General features: G+C 43.8%; 1 protein-coding gene across 1 annotated transcript in view; it reads right to left on the minus strand.

Annotated features, from left to right (window-relative positions):
• Positions 1 to 1,110: 1,110 nt before the first annotated feature.
• SART3 (spliceosome associated factor 3, U4/U6 recycling protein) overlaps positions 1,111 to 21,986 on the minus strand; it is a 39,842-nt gene continuing 18,966 nt past the window's right edge. Inside the window, exons 6-19 of the mRNA XM_023197628.3 lie at positions 21,571 to 21,695; positions 17,492 to 17,647; positions 16,634 to 16,772; positions 16,060 to 16,167; positions 15,274 to 15,351; positions 15,080 to 15,138; positions 13,940 to 14,049; positions 10,789 to 10,901; positions 9,791 to 9,867; positions 8,724 to 8,892; positions 4,652 to 5,106; positions 4,014 to 4,166; positions 2,878 to 3,068; positions 1,111 to 2,197 (exon numbers count right to left, since the gene is read on the minus strand). Coding sequence (XP_023053396.2) covers positions 2,020 to 2,197; positions 2,878 to 3,068; positions 4,014 to 4,166; positions 4,652 to 5,106; positions 8,724 to 8,892; positions 9,791 to 9,867; positions 10,789 to 10,901; positions 13,940 to 14,049; positions 15,080 to 15,138; positions 15,274 to 15,351; positions 16,060 to 16,167; positions 16,634 to 16,772; positions 17,492 to 17,647; positions 21,571 to 21,695 — 2,111 coding nt within the window. The 3' untranslated portion in view covers positions 1,111 to 2,019. The remainder of the gene's footprint in view (positions 2,198 to 2,877; positions 3,069 to 4,013; positions 4,167 to 4,651; positions 5,107 to 8,723; positions 8,893 to 9,790; positions 9,868 to 10,788; positions 10,902 to 13,939; positions 14,050 to 15,079; positions 15,139 to 15,273; positions 15,352 to 16,059; positions 16,168 to 16,633; positions 16,773 to 17,491; positions 17,648 to 21,570; positions 21,696 to 21,986) is intronic.

The raw sequence follows: 21,986 nt of genomic DNA on the forward strand, positions 1-21,986 counted from the left end.
TGATCCGCCCGTCTCGGCCTCCCAAAGTGCTGGGATTACAGGCTTGAGCCACCGCGCCCGGCCGGAAATCCATTTCTAGAACAGTCAACACCCCGAACCTAAATTGGATTCTGCTCAAGTCTGAAAAGGTTTGCCCCTGGAACAAGCCTGGGTTGACACCTGCAAGTATGACATTAAGGTCAGAATATTGGCTGCAGGCAAGAAAGCCAAACCGTTAATGTGAAGCAGCGAAAAGTAAGGCCACACTCACCCATAGTGATATTAACGGCTCTTCATGTGTCAGGTCCCCAACCATGAGGGCTCCCTCTGAGCTACCCAAATCATCTCACCAGCTGAACAGCCTTCCAAACAGCATCACAGAGAACACTGCAGGAGGAACATGTGGGACAGCAAAGGCTCTTGCTGCTGTCAACAGCCAGCGCTTGAATTTAATTCAGAAGTCTAGTAAAAAGTTTGTTTTGTGTAAAAAAGAGACGGAGGGGAACCTACATTTTAAAAGATGTAAGAGGCTTACGAACCAATAATTTACAGGGAGGAGAGCTGATATTTATAGGAAGGTGGAAATTTGAGTGGACAGCTGACATTAAGGGATTACCACTAATGTTTCTAGGAGTGAAGGCCTTTCAGTCCTCCTGAGACACCTGCCACAACATTACTGGACGAGCACAATGACATCTGGAACATGCCTCAATATAACAGAAGGTGGAGGGGAGACAGACATAAAGGAAAAGGGGCTGGGAGTTGAGGAATGCTGGAAGCTGAATGGTAGGCACACAGGAGTTTATTTTACTGTTCTGTCTACTTTTTAATCGGTTATATTAAAAAATGTTAAGTTAAAAAAATATAGAAAAGCCCGACTGATGCACAAAAACTTAAACTTACACAACAGATAAATGAGGAGTTGATTCCCATGACATACACAAGGATTCCCTGACGTCTTTCTCCACAGTGTCTTAATAAAGTAAGCTTCCCCTACTGAACTGGCAATGCTGTTTTCAAAGTAATAAATATTTGATAAAAGATGTGAGGTAAAAAAGCTTTGCAAAAGCTCCAGTGTCAAACTGCTATAAACTGAACTGTATAAAAACTGAAGACACATCACAGCTGAAATAATTTAAATCAAAGTGACAATGGGATTTGACTTACAGAAGTTCTATTTACACATCTATTAGGTAAAGCAAGGTACACTCACTTCAAAACACATCTGTATGTGAATGCACATCTGAGTACCATTCAGCAAGAAGTTTTGAAGAGAACTTCAGTTTAATAAAGCTAAATGGGGAGAATTGAAGTTTGCATTTGACATGGTATTAAACAAAACCAAAGGGCTGAACTCATGTTTAGACAACACAGGTCACTAGTCACTAGGCAAAGAAAACAGTCCACAGCAGGTGGCACAAATAATTCCTATACAAAACAAATGTTGCAAATATTCTGCTTTTAGGAAACATGAAACAATGGCTGACACGTCATTTACAAATACATAATATAAAAATGCACAGCCCCCTTGAACAAAAATCCAGCAAATGTTTTATAGATGACTTCCCTCAGACCCACCCCCATAATAGGCCATTCTGGTGAATTACTAGCATCTGCCATTTCATCTTTTAAAATTAAAAGAATGATGGGCACGTGTGCTGTGCAGGGTAGAAGAGAAGTGTCATACAAAAAGGGGCCGGAGCTGGCCAGAAACATTTGGACAACTGCGTCTCAAAAACCGTGTTCTCATTTCGCTTCTGTGCCTCAGTCTTTAAGATACAAAAGTATCTTGGGACACCACATCCTGGGCCCAGGGAGCCTGCAGAGTGGTCACTTTTCTGCCACTGCCCTCAATATGAGGGAGCACTGAAAGGCTCTTGACTTAGAACCCCTTCCCCCTTTCTGTCTAAAGCAGAGGAGCCATCTGTGGTTGTGAGCGGGCAGCACACCAGGCCTGTCCATCCCCAGTGCACCGCTGGGTGGTGGGAGGTCCGCCGGGCCAGAGTGAAGTAAGGCATTTCCTGTCTCCCAGAGTCCCGTTCACTTTTTCAGAAACAGCTTGGCAAAATCGGCATTGGACATCTTGGGTGCCTCGGTGGCCGCTGGGGAGGCAACTGCAGGAGCCGCGGCAGGGCCATTCTCGGCCTGAGGAGCTGCAGCACTTGGGCGCTGCAGGGCACGAGGCAGTAGAGACAGCTGCGTCCTTCCCTTCCCCCTCCTAGAAGAGCAAACACTGAATGGACCTTTTGAAGCAACAATTTGTGGCCCCTCATTTATTTGTGAAAATAAGCCAAGATAGTTTTAAATATAACCAGAAGCTAAAAGGAGGGGAAAAAGGATGAGATAATCCCTGCCTCCTTAATTCTGGCTGTTAAGTAAAAACTGCTTCAACAGACTTGGCCTTGTTTAGTTTTGGCAAAGATCAACCCTGAGCACCAGTCGCACTCAGAGGGGATCAGTGTGACTATCACCTCTCAGATCTCGCCAGTCACTCGGCAATTCTGCTATCTCCTCCTCATCCCTGGCAGGCGAAAAGCACAGCTTATGTGGATCATATAGCTAGGGCTGTAGACTGGCACACACGTGGGTATAAGATTTCATTTTAAACACAGCTCCAACAGGCAAAGGGGACTTGAAAATAATCACTGCCTTTAGTTTTGTCTGAAATAAATGACAAGTGTAAATTGGCCAGTACCAGGCAGAGGTCACTGTCTAGGCCTGCATCCTGCTCTGGATGCCTTGCTCCAGTGGAACCACAGTGATTACCACAAGGAATAGCGCGTCTTGGCTTTTCTGTCCTAACAGGAAACTAATTCATCCCGGGTTAATCTCCCTGTGGTCCATGAACTGGTGCAAGCCAGGACAAAGTTCGCACTAGTCTACCATGCAAGCACTTACGCTCCGTATGTCTGCGGCAAAAGCATGGGGCCACCTGCTGCCTTCCTGGTCTCTGGCTTCTCTGGAACCTTCCTCTGAGGAGGGTTGCTGATTGCCACTTTGATGACGTTCTCTTTGATAGTCATGCCGTCCATCTTCATCACAGCCTGCGACGCCTGGGATTCATTTTCATATTCCACATAGGCCAGGCCCTGGAAGAGGCAAGATTCAGAACCAAGTCAGATCCCACAGACCAGGGATGCAACCTCCTCCCGCAGGGCAGGCACTGGGCTTCCTCCCGGAGACCAGCAGACCAGGCCACAGCAAATGACCAACCAACAGGTTATCTTCCCCACCACTGCATCCTCTGTCTACAGGCTTATTTCCCCACCCTACTCTCCTTCCCAACTGTTGCTACGCACTGTAACTTCAGATAACCCTTCCAAGTTCAGTACACCTTGTACGTGCTGCAGAAGTAGAAAGAAAGAAGGAAACAGACAGACGGACCAGTATAAATCCAGCAAATAAACCAAGAGGTGGATGGGACACAGGGCCAGCAGCCCAGGTGAGCCCTCATGTTTCTGTGCCTTCACCCACTCCCTCATTTCATCCTCTTTTTCTCTCCATTAACCTGGATTAAGGGGAGGGAGAGTGGGCGGTGGGTAGACAATAACAAAACCACTTACTACACAAAATGGGGTACAAAAGGACTTAGCAGGAGACTGAGCATGCCAAGAAGGAAGGACAGCAGAAGAGGCACTGCAATGGAGGGACTCAAGGGACCTGGCTGGAGGCCCCAGGGAAAGAGAGGCCTGGGACAGAGGGAAGAGGCTGCAGGAGGGTGCCCACCCCAAAGCCCATGTGCTATTGGTCACAGGGCTTCCCCCAAGCCCCACAGCCAGGGGCCATAGTGTGGTGAATTCATGATCATCTATTTCCAACTGCTCTATTCTTTTTAGCACAATTAACTACAAACCAGTTAATCTGACTCCAAATGTAAGTAGAGCTAAGTGTGCAGATCTTTCTGTGAAATTAACTTTTGTTTCTCAGCAGACAAACTAGGAACCCATTCTAGAGGCTAAATCATCTTTGAACAGAGACAGACAGGAAGTTTGCCCAAGCCTTGAAGACAAGGCACGATCTGCTCTGACTCTGACCTTTGGTTTGCCAGCCCGGTTGGTGACCAGCCTGAGGTCCTTCACGGTGCCATGAGCCTTACAGATTTCTTCTAGTTCTTCTTTAGTACAGGAGAAAGGCAGGCCTGAGATGAACAGCTTATGTTTCTCTAGGGAAGTGCTGTACCTGAACACCTATAGGAAGAAGGAAGACAGAGAAAAACCATGATTCGAGGCATGACACAGCTCACCTGACTCCTCTGACACCAGCCTTGTCCCCAGGAGCAGCCCAGCCAGGCAGACTAGAGCCAAGCCATGCTCTGAAACTTGTTAACGGGGCCACCGGGGTGAGTCACTTAACCTCTCCAGGCCTCCATGTCTTCCTCTGTAAAACGGCAAGAATAAAAGTGGCCATTCACAGAGTCTGATGAGGAGTCAATGAGGTGACACACATAAAGCATTCAGCACAGTCCCTTGTCATTACTAAGCACCCAGCAAGAAGGTGCCATGCCATGAGTCAGACCTCAGTCCGGCTCAGGACCGACCTTGGCTCACAAGGAAGTTTACATCCAAACACAGCATAAAACTTCCATGTCTACCCTAAATATCACTGCTGCAGGAAGAAAGTGCCTGTCTAAAGCAACCATGATGAAAGGTATTCTTTTTTTCCATAAACTTACCTTAAAATCGGGGTTTTTGCTCTTATCCACACAGGGGGAAACAAACATTGGCCTCCCTTCTATACTTTTCCGGTCCATCTCCAGTGCCTGAAGGGCTGATTTCTCCTCTTTAAACTCCACGTAGCAGTAGCCTCGGAAATCCCCGCGATTGCTGAAGATGGGTCTGATCTGGACCACCTCCCCACAGGCCTCGAAGACTGGCCTGAGCTTCACGTCCGGCTCCTGCATGCTGTAGGGCAGGTTGCTGACAAAGACGGTGATACTGTCCTTGCTGCTGTCGTGCAGCACCTTAGGCATGTCCCTCTTCAGGGAGGCTGCCTTCTCCTTCTGCTTCGAAGGGGGTTCCACGTCTACAGTGGCACATTTCCCAGCAGGCCCTGCTGCTACTTCTACGTTTTGTGTTTCTCCAGCTGCAGGGATGCTGTTCTCGACCCTTCTGCGTTTGGAAGGCTGCTCTACAGGTTTTCAAAAGAAAAGTAGCCATGGTTAACTGTTACTTCTCTTCAGGGAGCTTGAACAGAGGTGAGGCAAGCATCACTCCTGAGAAGTCTTTTGTGACCCACCTGACCTGTCCCACAACTTTCTGTGCCCCAATTTCACTCGGGTAAGTGGGCTCAATCAAGTGGAAGTAACAACATAAATCCCCACTGTCCACTCTTAAATTATACAAAAGGCAAATTATACAAAAGGCCAGTGGATCTCAAAGTTCAGAAGGCACATTCCAGGGCCCCTCTCCTATAAAGCCCAGGTCAACAGGGGTGGGATAGGACAGGAGAATCTGCACTGGAAAAGCACCCTAGTGACTGACACCCGTGCCCCAGGGAGCACATTAGGAAAAGCACTACAAAGGGTCTGTGGTTTCTAAAACACTTTCAGTAAGGTCTTGTGTCCTTAAGAGAGCCTAACCACAATCTTCTACTGCAGTCTGTCCTCACCACTGCCTCCACAGGGCCAGTACTGAAGTTCAACAGACATCAGCCTCCGGCAAACAGACCTCCCCATCAGTTCACCCACTGACTTTACAATGCAATGTAAGCCCTGCACACTGCTACTGTATTCAAGAGTGTCCCTGGGCTGGGTCCAGCTGACTGGCCCACCTACCACTGCAGCCTCCTCAACCACTGCCCCATCCCTCTCCCACGCATCCGAGTTCAAACCCAATTATCTGCTGCTCACAGAGAACGCCAGGCTGTGCTGTGCCTTCAGGCTGTGCTAACATTGGCTCCCTGTCTAGCTCAGCCCTTCCCTTCTTGCTGCCAGACAGTCACTCGGTCTTCCCCCTGGATGCCGCATCTCTTCCCCACAGTCTTCCTAGTATGAAGCTGACCCACTAGTGCCTTCTTTGGCCTCCACCAGTATTAACAACTCCATCTCCCACAGTCCTGATCACATGCCATGCCCTGATCACATGACACTGCGGTCACACATCACATTTGCCTTACTCTGCTAAACTGTGAGGCCAGAGGAGCAATGAGCCACCCTCAGTCATTTAGGACAGCCCAAACAAGGTGTGCAAGCAAGGTCAACTCAACGATGGATGACTCCATTCCCAGTTCTCTCTGGCTCACACATCTGTACTAAGAAAGAGTACAGAGAGTCCTTTCACGTCCAGAGACAATTCTTTTTTTTTTTTTTGAGGTGACATCTTGCTCTGTCTCCCAGGCTGGAGTGCAACAGCATGATCTCAGCTCATTGCAACCTCCGCCTCCCGGACTCAAGTGATTCTCCTGCCTCGGCCTCCCGAGTAGCTGGGAAAACAGGCGCCCACCACCACGGCCAGCTAATTTTTGTATTTTTAGTAGAGGCAGGTTTTCACCATGTTGGCCAGGCTGGTGTTGAACCCCTGACCTCAGATGATCCGCCCACCTCAGCCTTCCAAAGTGCTGGGATTACAGGCGTGAGCTACCACCCCAGCCACCACAGACAATTCTTTACCTTGACTGACTCCCTGAAATAAATATGACCCAGAGCCGCCCATCCCTGCAATTACAAGGGTGAAAGAAACACTGCTGGAAAATTCCACTAAGTCAGAACCATTAAAAGCAGGGCCAAGACCAGGTGCAGTATCTCATGCCTGTAATACCAGCACTTTGGGAGGCCAAGGCAGGAGGATCACTTAAGGTCAAGAGTTCCAGACCAGCCTGGCTAACATGGTGAAACCCTATCTCTAGTAAAATACAAAAATTAGCTGGGTGTGGTGGCGGGCGAACTGTAATCCCAGCTACTTAAGAGGCTGAGGGAGGAGAATCGCTTGAACCCAGGAGGCGGAGGTTGCAGTGAGCCGAGATCATGCAACTGCACTCCAGCCTGGAGAGAGCGAGATCTTCTCCTGTACTCCAAGATCATGCAACTGCATTCCAGCCTCAACAGAGCGAGACTCCCTCTCAAAAAGAAAAAAAAAAAGCAGGGCCAAGCTTGGCAGGTCTGTGCAGGGTAGGGGCTGCAGCAATGGTGCGGGATGCTAGAGCCTGAATGGAAGGAAGAAGACGAGCAGGCATGGGGCAGTGGCAGGGACCCAGCCTAGATCTGGAAGCCTGAGTGAAGGAGGCAAGGGTGTCCATGCAGAGCTGTGCCTGACCCCGGGTGTGGGAGACCAAACAGGGTGGGGATGGCACCCATCAGAAGGGGAGGCAGGGACAGGAAGTTGATTACATACCTACAGGGGCCAGGTGGAATAAGTGAGGATGCTGAGGATAAAGGCAGCCAGGTTTCTCAAGGTCAGAAAAGGGCATGACATGGCTGGGCGCGGTGGCTCACACCTGTAATCTCAGCACTTTGGGAGGCCGAGGCAGGTGGATCACTTAAGACCACAAGTTCAAGACCAGCCTGGCCAACATGGCGAAACCCCATCTCTACTAAAAATACAAAAAATTAGCCAGGTGTGACGGTGCGTGCCTGTAATCCCAGCTACTTGGGAGGCTGAGGCACAAGAATCACTTGAACCCAGAAGGCGGAGGTTGAAGTGAGCCAAGATCACCCCATTGCACTCCAGCCTGGGCAACAAAGCAAGACTGTCTCAAAAATAAATGAATAAATAAATTTTAAAAAGAGAGAGAAAGGCGTTGCAAGTACGAAAGGGAACCTTGTGGTGTTAGACTGGAACTGGAGGTACTGGTGTGAAATCATGATTTTCAGCATACACAAATAGTTACAGAAGTAAATACGGACATAAATATGTCTGCGTACACATGCACGCGCGCGTGCGCGCACACACACACACTCCCTACCCTCGACCACTCAGGCCTAGGAACAATACCCAATAGCAGTGAGCACAACCAGCACCTCCTAAATACCACTCATCACTCAAAGGAACCTTAGAGAAATGATGGATTCCAGGACTGAGTTATGGAAAGTACAAGATGTCCCTTGGGTATTGTGTGCCAGAAGGTAAGGAAACGATCAAAGAACAAGGGGACAGGTCAAAGGGACACAGAAGCCTGTGTGATGGAACTCTTGCTAGCCAAACCTGGGATAAGTAGAGCATCAACATAAATAATTATCCAAAGGGTTGTCGCCAGCAGTGGAACAAAGCGAATCACAGTCCACCTGATGGGACTCAATGAGCAGGCCACAGGAGCGATTGTGCACTATTCCTGCCCGAGATGCATAAGCGGAATCCAATCCCTAGGGAGCATCAGACACACCCAGGCTGAGGGACACAACACAGCAACTGGCCTGTCCCCTTCCAAGAGTGCAGGTCATCAGAGTAAAGAACAGCTGAGGAGTGCTCCAGACGGAAGGAGATCCAGGAGACAAGACAGCTAAACACAACAGTGCATCCTAAACCAGATCCTTTCACTACAAAGGACATTATCAGGACAAATGGGAGCCTATGGCTGGGGTCTGAGGATTAGATGGGATTAGCGAACCCCGGCTCTGATGGTTGCATTCTAGTCATGGAGAAGAGGGCCCTTGTTTGTAAGACATACACCCTAACAGTGATCCAAGGGTGATGGGTATCAAGCTGGTAACGTATTCTCAAATGATACAGGGAAGAAAGTTCTTTGTACTGTTTTCGCAACTTCTCTAACTTTGATACGTTTCAAAACACAATTTCTCTAGAGCTCCTTACCTTCTTCATCATCGCCCCACTCTTTCTCATCGTCCTCATCTGCTCCGCGCTTCTCCGGGCCTCTGGTCTTTTTCTTCTTTTTCAACGCTTTCTTCTCGGCCCGGGCTCTTTTCCGTTGTTCAGCCTTTTCTTCTTCTTGCTGCACAAGGGCCGCTTCCTTCTCTGCAGCCTAGAAAAATGGGAAGATGATGCATCGCTGGATGTGGCAGTTACATTCACTATACTGATTTGTCATGAAAGGGGAGAGGGAGTGGAAGTTCATTACTAAATGAAAAGCAGAGATCTGGAGAAAAATGTGGACAGGCTCACAGCTGTTCCACACCAGGGCTCATTCAGGTTCTTTGGAATTCTGGATCTGATGTCTCTGTTAATATTAGCAATTTCCTCACCCTAATCATTACTCATCAAAAGGAAGCAAAAAAAAATCCATAAAACTGGCCGGGAGCATTGGCTCACGCCTGTAATCCCAGCACTCTGGGAGGCCGAGGTGGGTGGATCACGAGGTCAGGAGATCGAGACCATCCTGGCTAACATGGTGAAATCCCGTCTCCACTAAAAAAATACAAAAAAATCAGCCGGGTGTGGTGGGGAGCCTGTAGTCCCAGTTACTCAGGAGGCTGAGGCAGGAGAATGGCGTGAACCCGGGAGGCGGAGCTTGCAGTGAGCCAATATGTGCCACTGATCTCCAGCCTGGTGGTGACAGAGCGAGACTCCATATCAAAAAAAAAAAAAAAAAATCCATAAAACTAAAGCCCTAAATAAGTTAGGGGTGTTCATGTTCCACTCACTAGGCTAAGTGAGGCTCTTCTTTATTCTTTTTCATCAATTCTAGTAAATTTTAGAGTCAAAATTCCCTCACTACATGAAACAAGTACTTAATATTGGGGCTGAAGTTTTAGAACAATCTAAAAAGACAGGTTTAAGCATTGATCTAAATATTTTATAATTAATACTGAGTAAAAGACACTTAGGAAAATGTAAAATGTCTTGACAAGAAACATCCATACCAAACCAAGCCAAAATGGCTACCAGAGGTGCCAAAGACTTCAAACAAACACTGTCATTACCTTCATTCTCTGCTCATTGACACGAGCTAATCGGGTTTCAGTTTTCTGAACAGCTATATCCCAATCTTCTAAAGAACCTTGAAAGAAAGAGAAGCAAAACTTTCACTCTTTAGGATTCTGAAGGATACAATCACATAAATTTTTCTTAATTTCTCTATACCTCCAGAAGAGATCTCTCCCATCAAATAAGAAGAAAATGTAATCCATGTAGCACTGAAGTTCAGAATTCAAATAGCCCTTCTAAGTGGGTTTAAAATGTCCCTTCCCTTTCAGGAGAGACTTGAAAACCAGAATATGATCTATTAAGGGCTCTAGACGGCAAAGAATATGAAAACGTTCTAACGCAAAAAGTACATTTATATTAAGACTGAAGAATTTTAAGAGCTACTCAAATGTTGAGGCATTTATTTCTTATTTTTGGTGGTCTTTGATTCCCAGTTCTGAGGGATCCATACTCAAAATCCAGACCAATACCCACAGATAAGTTCATATTATTTTTCTATCTGAAGGCTCTGAAATTTAACAAGGGATGCAAAGAACACACTGAGCCATCTGCCTCTCCAAGGTCCTTTGTTGGACAGACGTTGTACTAGAGCACAGTGGCTCTCAAAGGAGGGATCCTGCCCATCAAGAGACATTTGGCAATGTTAACAGACATTTCTGGTTGTCATGTTTGGTTGCAGTGAGGAAGTTGCTACTGGCATTTCAGGGCTAGAAGCCAGGGATGCTGCTAAACATCGAACGCACAGTCCCCCCAACAAAGAATTAGAACTCTATGCTACAGTGACATCACACAGTCCTCCTGGCAGCTGCGGAATTTGAGAAGAGCTGCAGGAGGACTCATTTTCAGGACACTTGTGACAATCTAATCATAGGGCACCACTTAAGGGGTGGCAGCGTAAACACAGTCTGTCGCCAGACTATAACCAGATGCTCCTACTTGAGACCAAACAGCAAATGGATTAGGCTCCAAGCCAGAAGAAAGCCGGGGGTCCCACCTTCTGTCCTCTCCATGGTGAGTAACACTTCACAGACGTGCTCTGGGTAGTCACTGGTGCACTGGACAGCCCGGTGCAGGGCCTTCCGGCAGTGCTGGGTGTCACCATGCGCTCTAAGGCAGAAAACAAAAAGTTGCTGCCACCAGGACACAAAGTGGAAGGCACTCAAAGAGAGAGGCCGTCTTCTCCCAGGTAGAAACTCACTCTTCAGTAACTCTGGCTTCTGAGAAGACCTTTGCTTTCAGATCTATCCACGATGCTTTCTCCTTCCACAGTCTCTACAGTCACCTACTAAGGATTTCCCTGAAGCACTCTCTCCCTCAGCCATGCAGGGGCTACTGGAAAGCGTACCTGAGAATGTGATCTGCAACCACCACTCTGCCTTTACAGCATTCACATGTGCGGCACATGGCGGGGGAGTCCAACAGCTCTCTGTAACCTGATACAGTCCCCAGGGAAATTTTACTATGGAGTCCTACTGAGGGGAGAGTCATGAATCCAGGGAAGTGTCAAATTTCATATCCAGAGTCAAATCTTTTTTTTTTTTGAGACAGAGTCTCGCTCTTGTCACCCAGGTAGGAGTGCAATGGCGATCTCGGCTCACTCCAACCTCTGCCTCCCAGGTTCAGGCAATTCTCCTGCTTCAGCCTCCCAAGTAGCTGGGATTACAGGTGCCCACCACTACACCCAGCTAGTTTTTGTATTTTTAATAGAGATAGGGTTTCACCAGGCTGGCCAGGCTGGTCGCCAACAGATCTTTTTTGTACACTGCTAATCACAACAGCTACACAACAATTCTGTTAATCATAACTGTTATGAAACAGTGTATTCGTATATGTTTTTAAAACATTTTAAATATACATAATTTTATATACATATTATGATACTCAGAAAAAAGTTCAGAGCACTGGTTCTCAAAGTAGGCTCCATGTACCCCTGAGGCTCTCCCAGAGCCTCTCAGGGGGCCTGCAAAGTCAAAACTCCTTTTATAATAATAATACCAAGACATTACTGGACTTTTTCACTGTGTTGACATCTTCAAGACAGTGCACAAGTAATGGTGGCCCTTAGCACAAATCAAGGCAGCAGAAATCTTTTTAATGCACTGTGTGATGAAATACTAAGTACACTTAAAGCCCTTCTCATACTGAAGTACAACGGTGATTGCAAAGAAAAAAAAAACATATTACCATTTGAGTTGCGAGCTGATCAAGTCACTTTTCTCAAGGACACCATTTTTACTTGAAAGAAAACTTGAGTGACAAACCACAGTCAGTTACTCAGACCTGGGTATTTGGCAGACGTTTTTGAAAATTTACAAAGTGAGGCTGCCACTCTGGGGAAAACCACTGACAGTATTTGTTGTATGTGATAGAATTCAAGCTTTCAAGTGAAAATTAGAATTTTGGAAAACTTGTATCTGCCACCACAAGTCTGACAGCTTCCTACTTAAAATACTTTTCTACTAAGATCAGTACAGATATGAACAAATACAATTTTTTAATACTATAGAAGAAAATACGTCAACATTTGAAAGAGCTGCATGATTTAGTGAATTGGGATTTTTCCAAATAATGTCGTAGAATTATGACATCGTGTAAAAGATAAAATAGACAAATGGGTATTATTGTAACAGAATCTGTCAATATGGCTTTAGATTCCACATGCAACACTGAAGTTTTGCTATAATATGTATGAAAGAAGAATACCTACGATTATCTGAAAATGCTTCTAAAATACCCTTCTTTTCTAACCTCTTATCACACTCTTCAATGAAAACAACAGATCACAACAGACAGAATCGGTAACAGACATGAGAATTTAGCTGTCTTCTACTAGGCCGGGCTAAATATATCTGCAAAAATAGAAAACAATGCCACTTTTCTCACTGTATTATTTTGGAGTCTGAAAAACAGTCACTGTTCAAAAAAGTTATTAATGCTAAATAATTTGTTATATTTAAATGAATGAAAATGTTTTTTACATTTCTCAATTTATAAATTATAAATATCAATAGATATAACTCACATACATAAAAGTGTTTTGGGATCCTCCAATTTTAAGAGTGGAAAATGGATCCTGAGACCAAAAATATTGTGAACTGCTGATCTAGGGGAATACTCAACAAGATTTAACAGTGGTTTTCTCTGGGGTGGGATTATAACTGTCACTTTTAGCCGGATACAGCGGCTCACGCCTGTAATTCCTACACTTTGGGAGGCCGAGGCGGGAGGATCACTTGAGGTCAGCATGACCAACATGGTGAAACTGTCTCTTCTAAAAAAAAAAAAAATACAAAAATTAGCCAGGTGTGGTGGTGCACACCTGTAATCCCAGCTACTCAAGAGGTTAAGGCAGAAGAATAGATTAAACCCAGGAGGCGAGGTTGCAGCTGAGACTGAGCCACTGCACTTCAGCCTGGGTGAGAGTGTGACTCCCCACCTCCCCCCAAAAAAGAAAAGAAACTGTCGCTTTCTATCACATATTTTTGTAAATATTCTGACTAATATGGGCACACAGTGTTTTTTAAATAGGGAAAAAACATTCAAAAAAACCCCCAGCAATGTAGCAATGTTATGCAATGAACAATGTTCAAGACAGACTGAAAAGGTGCTCACATTCTTTATGTTTTCCCCATGTTATAAATATTGTTAGGCATATCTTATTTCATTCAAACAGTTTTAAAGGCTTGTAACACATGTATGCTATAATTGCATTTTCATTACAAAAAAATTTAAACATAAAAAAGTCTCAAAGAATGAGTCATGGTTATGACTGGGTCAGTAATTTGAGTTTTTTTTCTCTTAGCTTTTTAGTATTTTCTACTTTGCTATAAAAGCAAATATAAAAAATAAATAGCTCCCAAAGGTCAAATAAAATATCACGCCCAAAAATCAAAACAAAAACAAATTAAAAGAAATGCACAGCTATAAGAGTTCAAGGCACAAAATATGATAAAAATTAAAAATGTACCCACTACTGAAAGAGACAGAATGAAAGAAGTTCTAAACCCCCAGCAATGTAGCAATGTTATGCAATGAACAGTTCTAAAGAGCTAGTCCAAGCTGGTAGGAGTCAGCCAGGAGTGAAGACGGGTGCACAGCTGACAAGCACTGCCTCCCTCCCCCCCACCCTCCCCGAGATCAGTTACCTTTCCAGGTTGTAATACTCTAGCCACATGTTGGCATACTTGGCGTTTCCTCTGGTCATGATGCTATCCCAGAGTTCCCGAGCTTTCTGCATGTTATTGCACAGTCGAGCCTAAAGTGCAGCAGCAGGCTGTTAGGAGACCTGAACCTTATAATGTCGACACCCATCATACAACATACTTCCAACAGACACACATAAAAAGCACCCCACAACTATTACTGTTACAGATGTCCCTGGGCATTCCCCAGGCCTCCCTCCAGTGGTAAACGGCCCAGCCCAAACACTTGAGCCTTTCTGCAGCCACAAGCTAATCTGCCTATGTTTCCTGAGAACTGAGAGAGACAGCACGCAGTACTTACACGACAGTACTGGATAGCCATTTTTTTTTTATTTTTATCAAGCTTAACTACAAGTGTTTGAGAGACAATATTTTTTTTAAAAAAAGGCTGCTCCAGTATTAAATGCACACTCTGCTACTAATGCTTACAAACTGTGACTTGGGCAACCTGTAATTCTCAGTTTTCTCATCTTTAAAATGGTTAAGAGATAAGCATCCCATATAGAAACTACCTGACAAATGTTAGTTTCTTCTATCTGACGCTCCCTCAGAGGAGAAAACATGATTAGAATTATTACAATCCTACCTGCTGATCAAGGTAGGTTCCGTGTCTTACTGACCTTGGAGCCCCTGACCCAGTAAAGACATTCAAATGATCATATCCTCTAATTACTGGTCAAATAATCTGTCTTCTACATTAGATAGAAGCCTTACTAGCACAGGAATTCTTATTCCCACAGCACCTAGTACAGTGCTGACAAACAGTACATGCTCACTGTGCTCTCACAAATGAAGCAAAGAGGCAGAGACGGAAGTAAACGAGTGAATACCTAGCATTTAAACATTTACTGCACAACTTCTAGCTGGGAGCTAATATTTTCACCAACATATTTACAAACATGTGTCAAGCTAGGTAAATAACATGAATCCTTGTAGAGCCTAGACCATTACCTATGTAAATAACATAAATCCTTATAGAGCTTAGGCCATTATCTGGGATTCTGACTCAGTTTTAATTACGGTTTAATAGGATGCTATTCAACAATGGTGGGTGAAAGTGGTAGATTTGTCGAAAACGTTTACCTCAATCCTAGCCCAGTTCTGCATAATCACGCAGCTTGGATCACCACTTTCATTGAAACCTTCAAAAACAGAATTAGTAAAATTAGAAAGGAACTTGGAGACAAATAGCCTCTAGCTGGAAAGGTACATCAACCAGGAAATAGTACAGACCACGAAATACAACTGGGCAAAACCACAGGCTGGGGCATACTTACGCTCTTCCACCTCCTGCTTCAGATACTCCAAGGCACGAGTAAAGGCGGCCCTCAACTCCTCCAGCTCTTTACTAGAGTCTAGTGGAAAGTGCAAAAAAAGGCTTTAGGAAACCACATAGCCTAGCTTTGTTTGTCTTGTTTTTTATCCTATGCTGAAACTACCCAGAGACCCATTATGTGCCTGGCATCATGCAGGGGACACAGAAATAAAACTGCCAATTCCTGCCCTCATCACACAGTCAGGGAGAAAGAAATTAGAACAGAGTAGAGTATGGACAGCACGGTGAAAAAGGTGAACACAGGGTGCTGTGTGGGGGGAGTCTCTCCCAGCTGGGGTGACACAGGCAAACAGAAGAATGGCTAAAGGCTACCTGTATGAGGTGACAGCTGACACGAGTGTGTAATTACAAGTTAGGGGTTTTCTGGCTGTTTTGGGGGGGGGACATGAAGGGGCAGAGGATCCCAAGAGGTACAGGCATTTTTCTAAAACACAGCAGTCTTATTTCAAGAAGTATTTAGGATAAACAAAAAGACCAGAAAAGAGAAATGAGAGCTAAGACTAAAGAGGCTGGCAGAGGCCAGTATAAACCATTACTCTCTTGCTTTACAATCCACAGCATGACTTGTTAAAGATAGAAATCGCTAAGATTTCTGGGGGAGAAAGTCACCAATGCCTAGTCTACATCATTTGCCGAATCACAATGTATCTGGGGAACTGGGACATCTCGCCAAAAGTTGTGTTAAGAACATGTTCAGCTCTGAAGTGAAAAACATGCGCTTAAATACCTTGTTTGAAATCAACTCTTCTCCTCAGGTAATCAAGGTATGCCTGCCAAATCTCCACATAATCAGTGGCCTGGATGAAGCCAGCATTCAAAGCTTTCTCAAAGGTTACTGGAGTTGGAGAAAAAGTCAGGATTTGTTACCAATTCAAATGGAAGCTAATATAAAGTTACTACATTCTACTGACTATAAAACACTACATGACTTTAAAGACTAATAGATGCAACAGGATGAAATGAGCTAGACAGGAATGCTGAAGAGAGAAGGTGCTACAACACTCTACAGACTGTGTTCTAGAAAAAACTTCTTTCACAAGATGTCCTGCAAGTAGAGTTCCAGGTCAAGGAAGTTTGGAGAAAAGACTACAACTTCTTAGAAAATGCAATGAATATTAGCATGTTAAAAAGCTCAAAGAAGCCACAAATACAACCAGTTCATCTCTCAGAGCCCTTTTTGTCACTACACTCCATATCGCAAAGAAAACCCCAGGGAACATTGATGTAATGACTTTGTCGCCGCTCTCTGTTTCTCACTTGGGACAAATAGCTTAGAAGTTCTCCCACAAAAACATCCGCACCAGAAATTACTTGATGATCAACTCCATGTCTCTCCATGGCCAAGAGGTACCGACTCCATAAAGCAACTGTCCAGGGGCAGTTTCTAACAGCGCGGTTATGTACAGATAAAACCAAATCCTTTACTTTCAGTTGCCGATCCTATGATAAAGAATTCCAGAATTAGGAAATTAAACTTTATTAAGAATTCACCATCAACAAGACAGTGCCAGCACAACCAAGTGATGAAAGAAATGTCCTTATAAACGTCTCTTGTGACCTGGTTTCCTCAAAAAAAAAAAACCACTAGGGGGAGTGGAGGAAAAGGACAGAAGCAACTTATAGGTTAAAACAGCCTTAAGAGACGTCAGCCAACCCTACTGGATAGACCTCATTTGGATCATTTTATACATATACACTGAAATATTTTATATACACATACTGAAATATTTACCAATGAAATATCATTTCTGGATTTGCTTCAAAATAACACATAAGGGGCAAGTAGGTGAAACTACAGATCAAAGTAAACTAAAGCTATAATTGTTAATAATTGTTGAAGCTGGGTGAGGGGTACAGGAAGTTTCATTTTACTGATCTGTCTACTTTTATATGTTTACATTTTTTCCATAATAAAAAGTTAAAAGAAAAATATCAATTTGTTTTAAGTCCTCAACACAGACTATATGCTAATTTTACTTATAGTTAGTGACCATTTTAAAATAACTTGAAACACTAAAACTTCCTAAACGAGTTGGCAAAGAGGAGAAAAAGTGGATGGAGGAAAAGCAAGAGCAGGGCCATATGCAACAAACTCCTGGCACTCTAAGTAGATTATAAATATTGGCAAAAATAAAATGAATTTAGAACAGTGATCTTACTAGGTACTGACTGTAACGGATCCATAAGTCTGGGACAAGGCAGTTCTCGACCAGGGCGCGCTCAAAGATCAACTGAATGCGAGCAGGATCGCCAATTTTCATCTCAAAATCGATATATGCTTGATATTCTGACAGCCTTGGTGCCTCTGCCTGCAACTGGAGTACAGGAAAATTGTATTAAAGTTGAACTGAGTTACTGGCAGGAAGCACAACACATCTGCAAATAAAATAAATTTTGGCAAAACTGGCTACAGTAACTACAAATCGCCAAATCCTCTCTCTCAGAACCACTCCACTACGGCCTCTACTACTTCTTGAGCACAACAAGAGTCTTCTCATCTGATCCAAAGTGCCAGTTCATGGCAGTCATAACAAAGGCTCCATAAACCCTTTTCTAAATCCATTCCTAGACCACAGGGAATTTAAGTGGCCCATCAATCGGGAACTGAGTGAAAGAGCAACGCAACACCTTTGCCAGTGATCACTGTTAACCACCCTTCCAAACCAGAAGTCATGTTCTTGGGCTACTGAGTCGAGTTAATACAACCAAACTGGAAAATCGTGGTGTCTGATGCTATTTCAGGTTTCTTATTCCAAATATCAGTTCCTGGAAGAATGTAGGTAAATGCAGAAGATGGAGGCAGCTGTGCTGAATGTTTAATGATCCAAAGACATACGATCAAATTCTTTTTAGAAAAAAATCTTATTCGACATGTTTTCTCTTCAGGCATATTTTGCTGATGGCCATGACATAACTGAATGATTGGAGTTTTGAGAAGAACAGGTACATGCAAATCATTTACACATGAAAAAGAAAGGAAGTAGTAGTGCAGAAGAGTAAGAAAACACACAGGCTCCGTACTCAGAAAGGGGATGTTTCACAGCCTCCATTTCTAGTAACGAGGAAGAATGAGTTACCCAGACACACTGTACCATTCAAAACAACTAAAACTACTAAATTAAATATAATATCTTCTTAAAATTCATCAACAAACTGGCAAAGAAACAAGAAATACTAAGGACTAAGGACAAAATCTAAATGAGGGTGGCAAGCTAAGTAAACGTTAACCTTTTGCTGGCTTGACATATATTAAGAATTTGATCTTCACAATCCTACTGTTGTTAAAGAAAGATAGAAAAAACAGTCAAAAAGCCCAAAAAACCTCAAGCCAGTCCACACATGGACCTACTGCAATGAAATCAGAGGACAGCAAACCAAATCAATGACATCTTAAAAGCAGTCAGAGAAAAAACAGTGACTACCTCTGAAGCAGCAAGATTTATATAAACCGCTGACTTCTCAACAGCAACAACAGACATCAGAAGACAGAAAGATACAATCAATTGCTGAGAACACACTGTCCGTCCAGAATTCTTTTGTTCTATAGCCTAAGAAAATAATTTTCAAGAAGGGAAGTAAAGACCTTTTTGAACAGAGAAAATCTGTTACCAGCAACTCTCCCTCGCAGGGGACTCTAAAGGTCACACGTTGAAGACACTGGACAAATTTATATTATTATTATAAAGCTTTACAGAAAGACAAGATGTAAGTAGCAGAAACCTATACTATGTTCATAGATTGGAACATGTAAATTCGTCCCCAGTTCCCCAAACTGATCTCCAGGTTCAATGCAATTCCAATTAAAAAAAAAAAAAAGATTTTAAAAATATAACTACAAAAGCTGATTCTAAATCTGATGGAAGCATTGAAGGCTAAAAAAAAACAAAAAGCCAAGATACTCTTGAAGAGGAACAAGGTGGATGGGACTCACCCTATCCAAGAGCAAAACATTATAACTCTCATCATTACAACAGTGTAACATAAGCCAGTGGGACAGAATAGAAAATCCAGGAGAAAGACCCACACATACATGGACGGCTAATCTATGACAGATGTGCCACTGCACATCAGTGAGGGGAGGAAGGAATAATCAAACTCAGTACTAGAACAACTGGTTCTCCATATGGAAAAATGAAACCAGACCCAGTCTCATACCACTTAAAAATCAATTCCAGGTGGATGAGGCCTTAAATATGAAACAGAAAACTATAAAATTTTTATAAGAAATTAGAGTTAACTAGGTAATATTTTTCAAATAAGCACAACAAAAGCACAACCAAAAGGTAAGAATTTTAATCTAATTGGATTTATCACTAAGAACTGTTCATCAAAAGACACCATTAAAAAAAAAAAAAAAAAAGTGAAAATGCCGTCGCGGTGGCTCCCGCCTATAATCCCAGCACTCTGGGAGGCCGAGGCAGGTGGATCACCTGAGGTCAGGAGTATGAGACCAGCCTGGCCAACATGGTGAAACGCCATCTCTACTAAAAAGACAAAAATTAGCCGGGCGTGGTGACGAGGGCCTATAATCCCAGCTAATCAGGAGGCTGAGGCAGGAGAATCACTTGAAACGGGGCGGGTGGGGTGGGGGAGTTGCAGTGAGCTGAGATCACGCCATTTCACTCCAGCCTGGGTGAAAAAGCGAAAACTGTGTCTCCAAAAAAAAAAAAAGGTGAAAAACAACAAACTGGGGAGAAAATCTGCAACACATACAGCCTAAAATAAGACTTAAGACTCAGCACTCCCACAAATCAATTAGAAAAAAGATACATCAAAAGGGAAATGGGTCAAAGACTTTTTTTTTTTTTTTGAGACAGAGGCTTGCACTGTTGCTAGGGCTGGAGTGCAGTGGCGTGATCTCAGCTCACAGCAACATCCACCTCCCGGCTTCAAGCGATTCCCCTGCCTCAGCATCCCAAATAGCTGGGATTACAGGCACCAGCCACCATGCCCAGCTAATTTTTTGTATTTTTAGTAGAGATGGGGTTTCACTATGTTGGCCTGGCTGGTCTCAAACTCCTGACCTCGTGATTCACCTGCCTCGGGCTCCTACGATTGCAGGCGTGAGACAACGCGCCCGGCCCAAACACATTTTTTTTAAGAAACAGGGTTTTGCTTTGTCACTCAGGCGAGAATGCAGTGGCATGACTACAGCTCACTGCAGCCTTGACCTCCCGGGCTTCACCTCTGGAGTAGCTGGGACTACAGACACACAGACACGTGCCACCAAGCCCGACTAATTTTTTTTTCTGTAGAGACAGGGTCATGCTACGTTGCCCAGGCTGATCTCAAATTCCTGGGCTCCAGCAATCCTCCCGCCTTTGCCTCCCAAAGTGCTGGGATTATAGGCATAAGCCACTGTGCCCAGCCTGAAGACTTTAACACGCACAAAAACTTGAATGGCCAATCCACGTGAAAAGATGCTCAACTTCATTAGTAACCAGGGAAATACAAATTAAAACTACAATTTCAAATTCATCAAATTAAGTAGAATTTAAGTATGTCCAATATCCAAGATTGGCACAAGCAACGAGAACTCTCAGATAATGCTCACAGCAGTGCAAACTGATAACCTAGAAAACACTTTAACAACACACTATGATCCAGGAAAGTCATTCCTAAGTATTCTAGAGAAACTCTTTTTCATGTGTACAAGGAGACACACACAAGAATATTCAGAGTGGCACTGCTCCTCCTCCTAGCAAAAAACTGGAAATGACCCAACTATCCAGCAACACAGATAAATACATTGCAGTACACAGACAACTTTACAGCAGTGAAAACAAATGCACTGGAACTATACTTAGCAACATGAGTAAAACCCAAAAGCATGTTCAATGAAAATAAAATATACAGCATGATTCCAATATATAAAAGTTCAAAAGCAAGCAAAATTAAATATATTAATTAAGGATACTTTCGTAGCTTGTAAAACTATAAAGAAAAGCAAGGGAATGATTATCACAAAAGTCAGGAAAGTGATTACCTCTCGGGAGAGGGAGGAGGAGGCAATCGGAGAGGGGCACATAGGAGACTTCTAAGGTACTGGCAATGTTCTATTTCTTAACCTGGGTGGTAGGTACATGGATGTTCACTTTATTATTAGTATGTAAACTGCATGTATACATTTATACACTCTATATATTTCACAACAAAACATTTTAAAGATACTGTTTAACTTGCAACTATCCATCAGGGAAAGGTTTGTAGAGAGAGGTTTACTAAAGTCAACACTTACCAGTGCTTCTTCATAGGGTTTGTATTTCTCCAGCTGCTGTAGTGCTTTGTTATAGTTCTGAATTACCGACTCTGGTACTGGGTCTTCTGACCATTCTTCATACTCTGCAAATGTGGCCTCCATATCTATTGAAAGATGGATTCAGCCCCGTGGGTGTTGCCATTGGGCTTTATCAACCCAAATACAGATTAAACCATGAGACTCAGGTGCCACTAGCCCCTCCCACATCTGTGGCCATGGCAGCTCTTACTGATCAAATTTTGATTTCTGCTGAGCCCAAACCTGTCTGCAGAATCTGTCTCAAAACAATGTCCCAGGCAACTCTCCCAGCTAATTAATCAGTCAATGACACTAGTAGCAACAATTTAACAACACTTACCCAGTGTTGCCTATGTTCTAACACTTCACATCCATTA

This window comes from Piliocolobus tephrosceles, chromosome 10 (assembly GCF_002776525.5).
Source record: "Piliocolobus tephrosceles isolate RC106 chromosome 10, ASM277652v3, whole genome shotgun sequence".
NCBI classification, from domain to species: Eukaryota; Metazoa; Chordata; class Mammalia; order Primates; family Cercopithecidae; genus Piliocolobus; species Piliocolobus tephrosceles.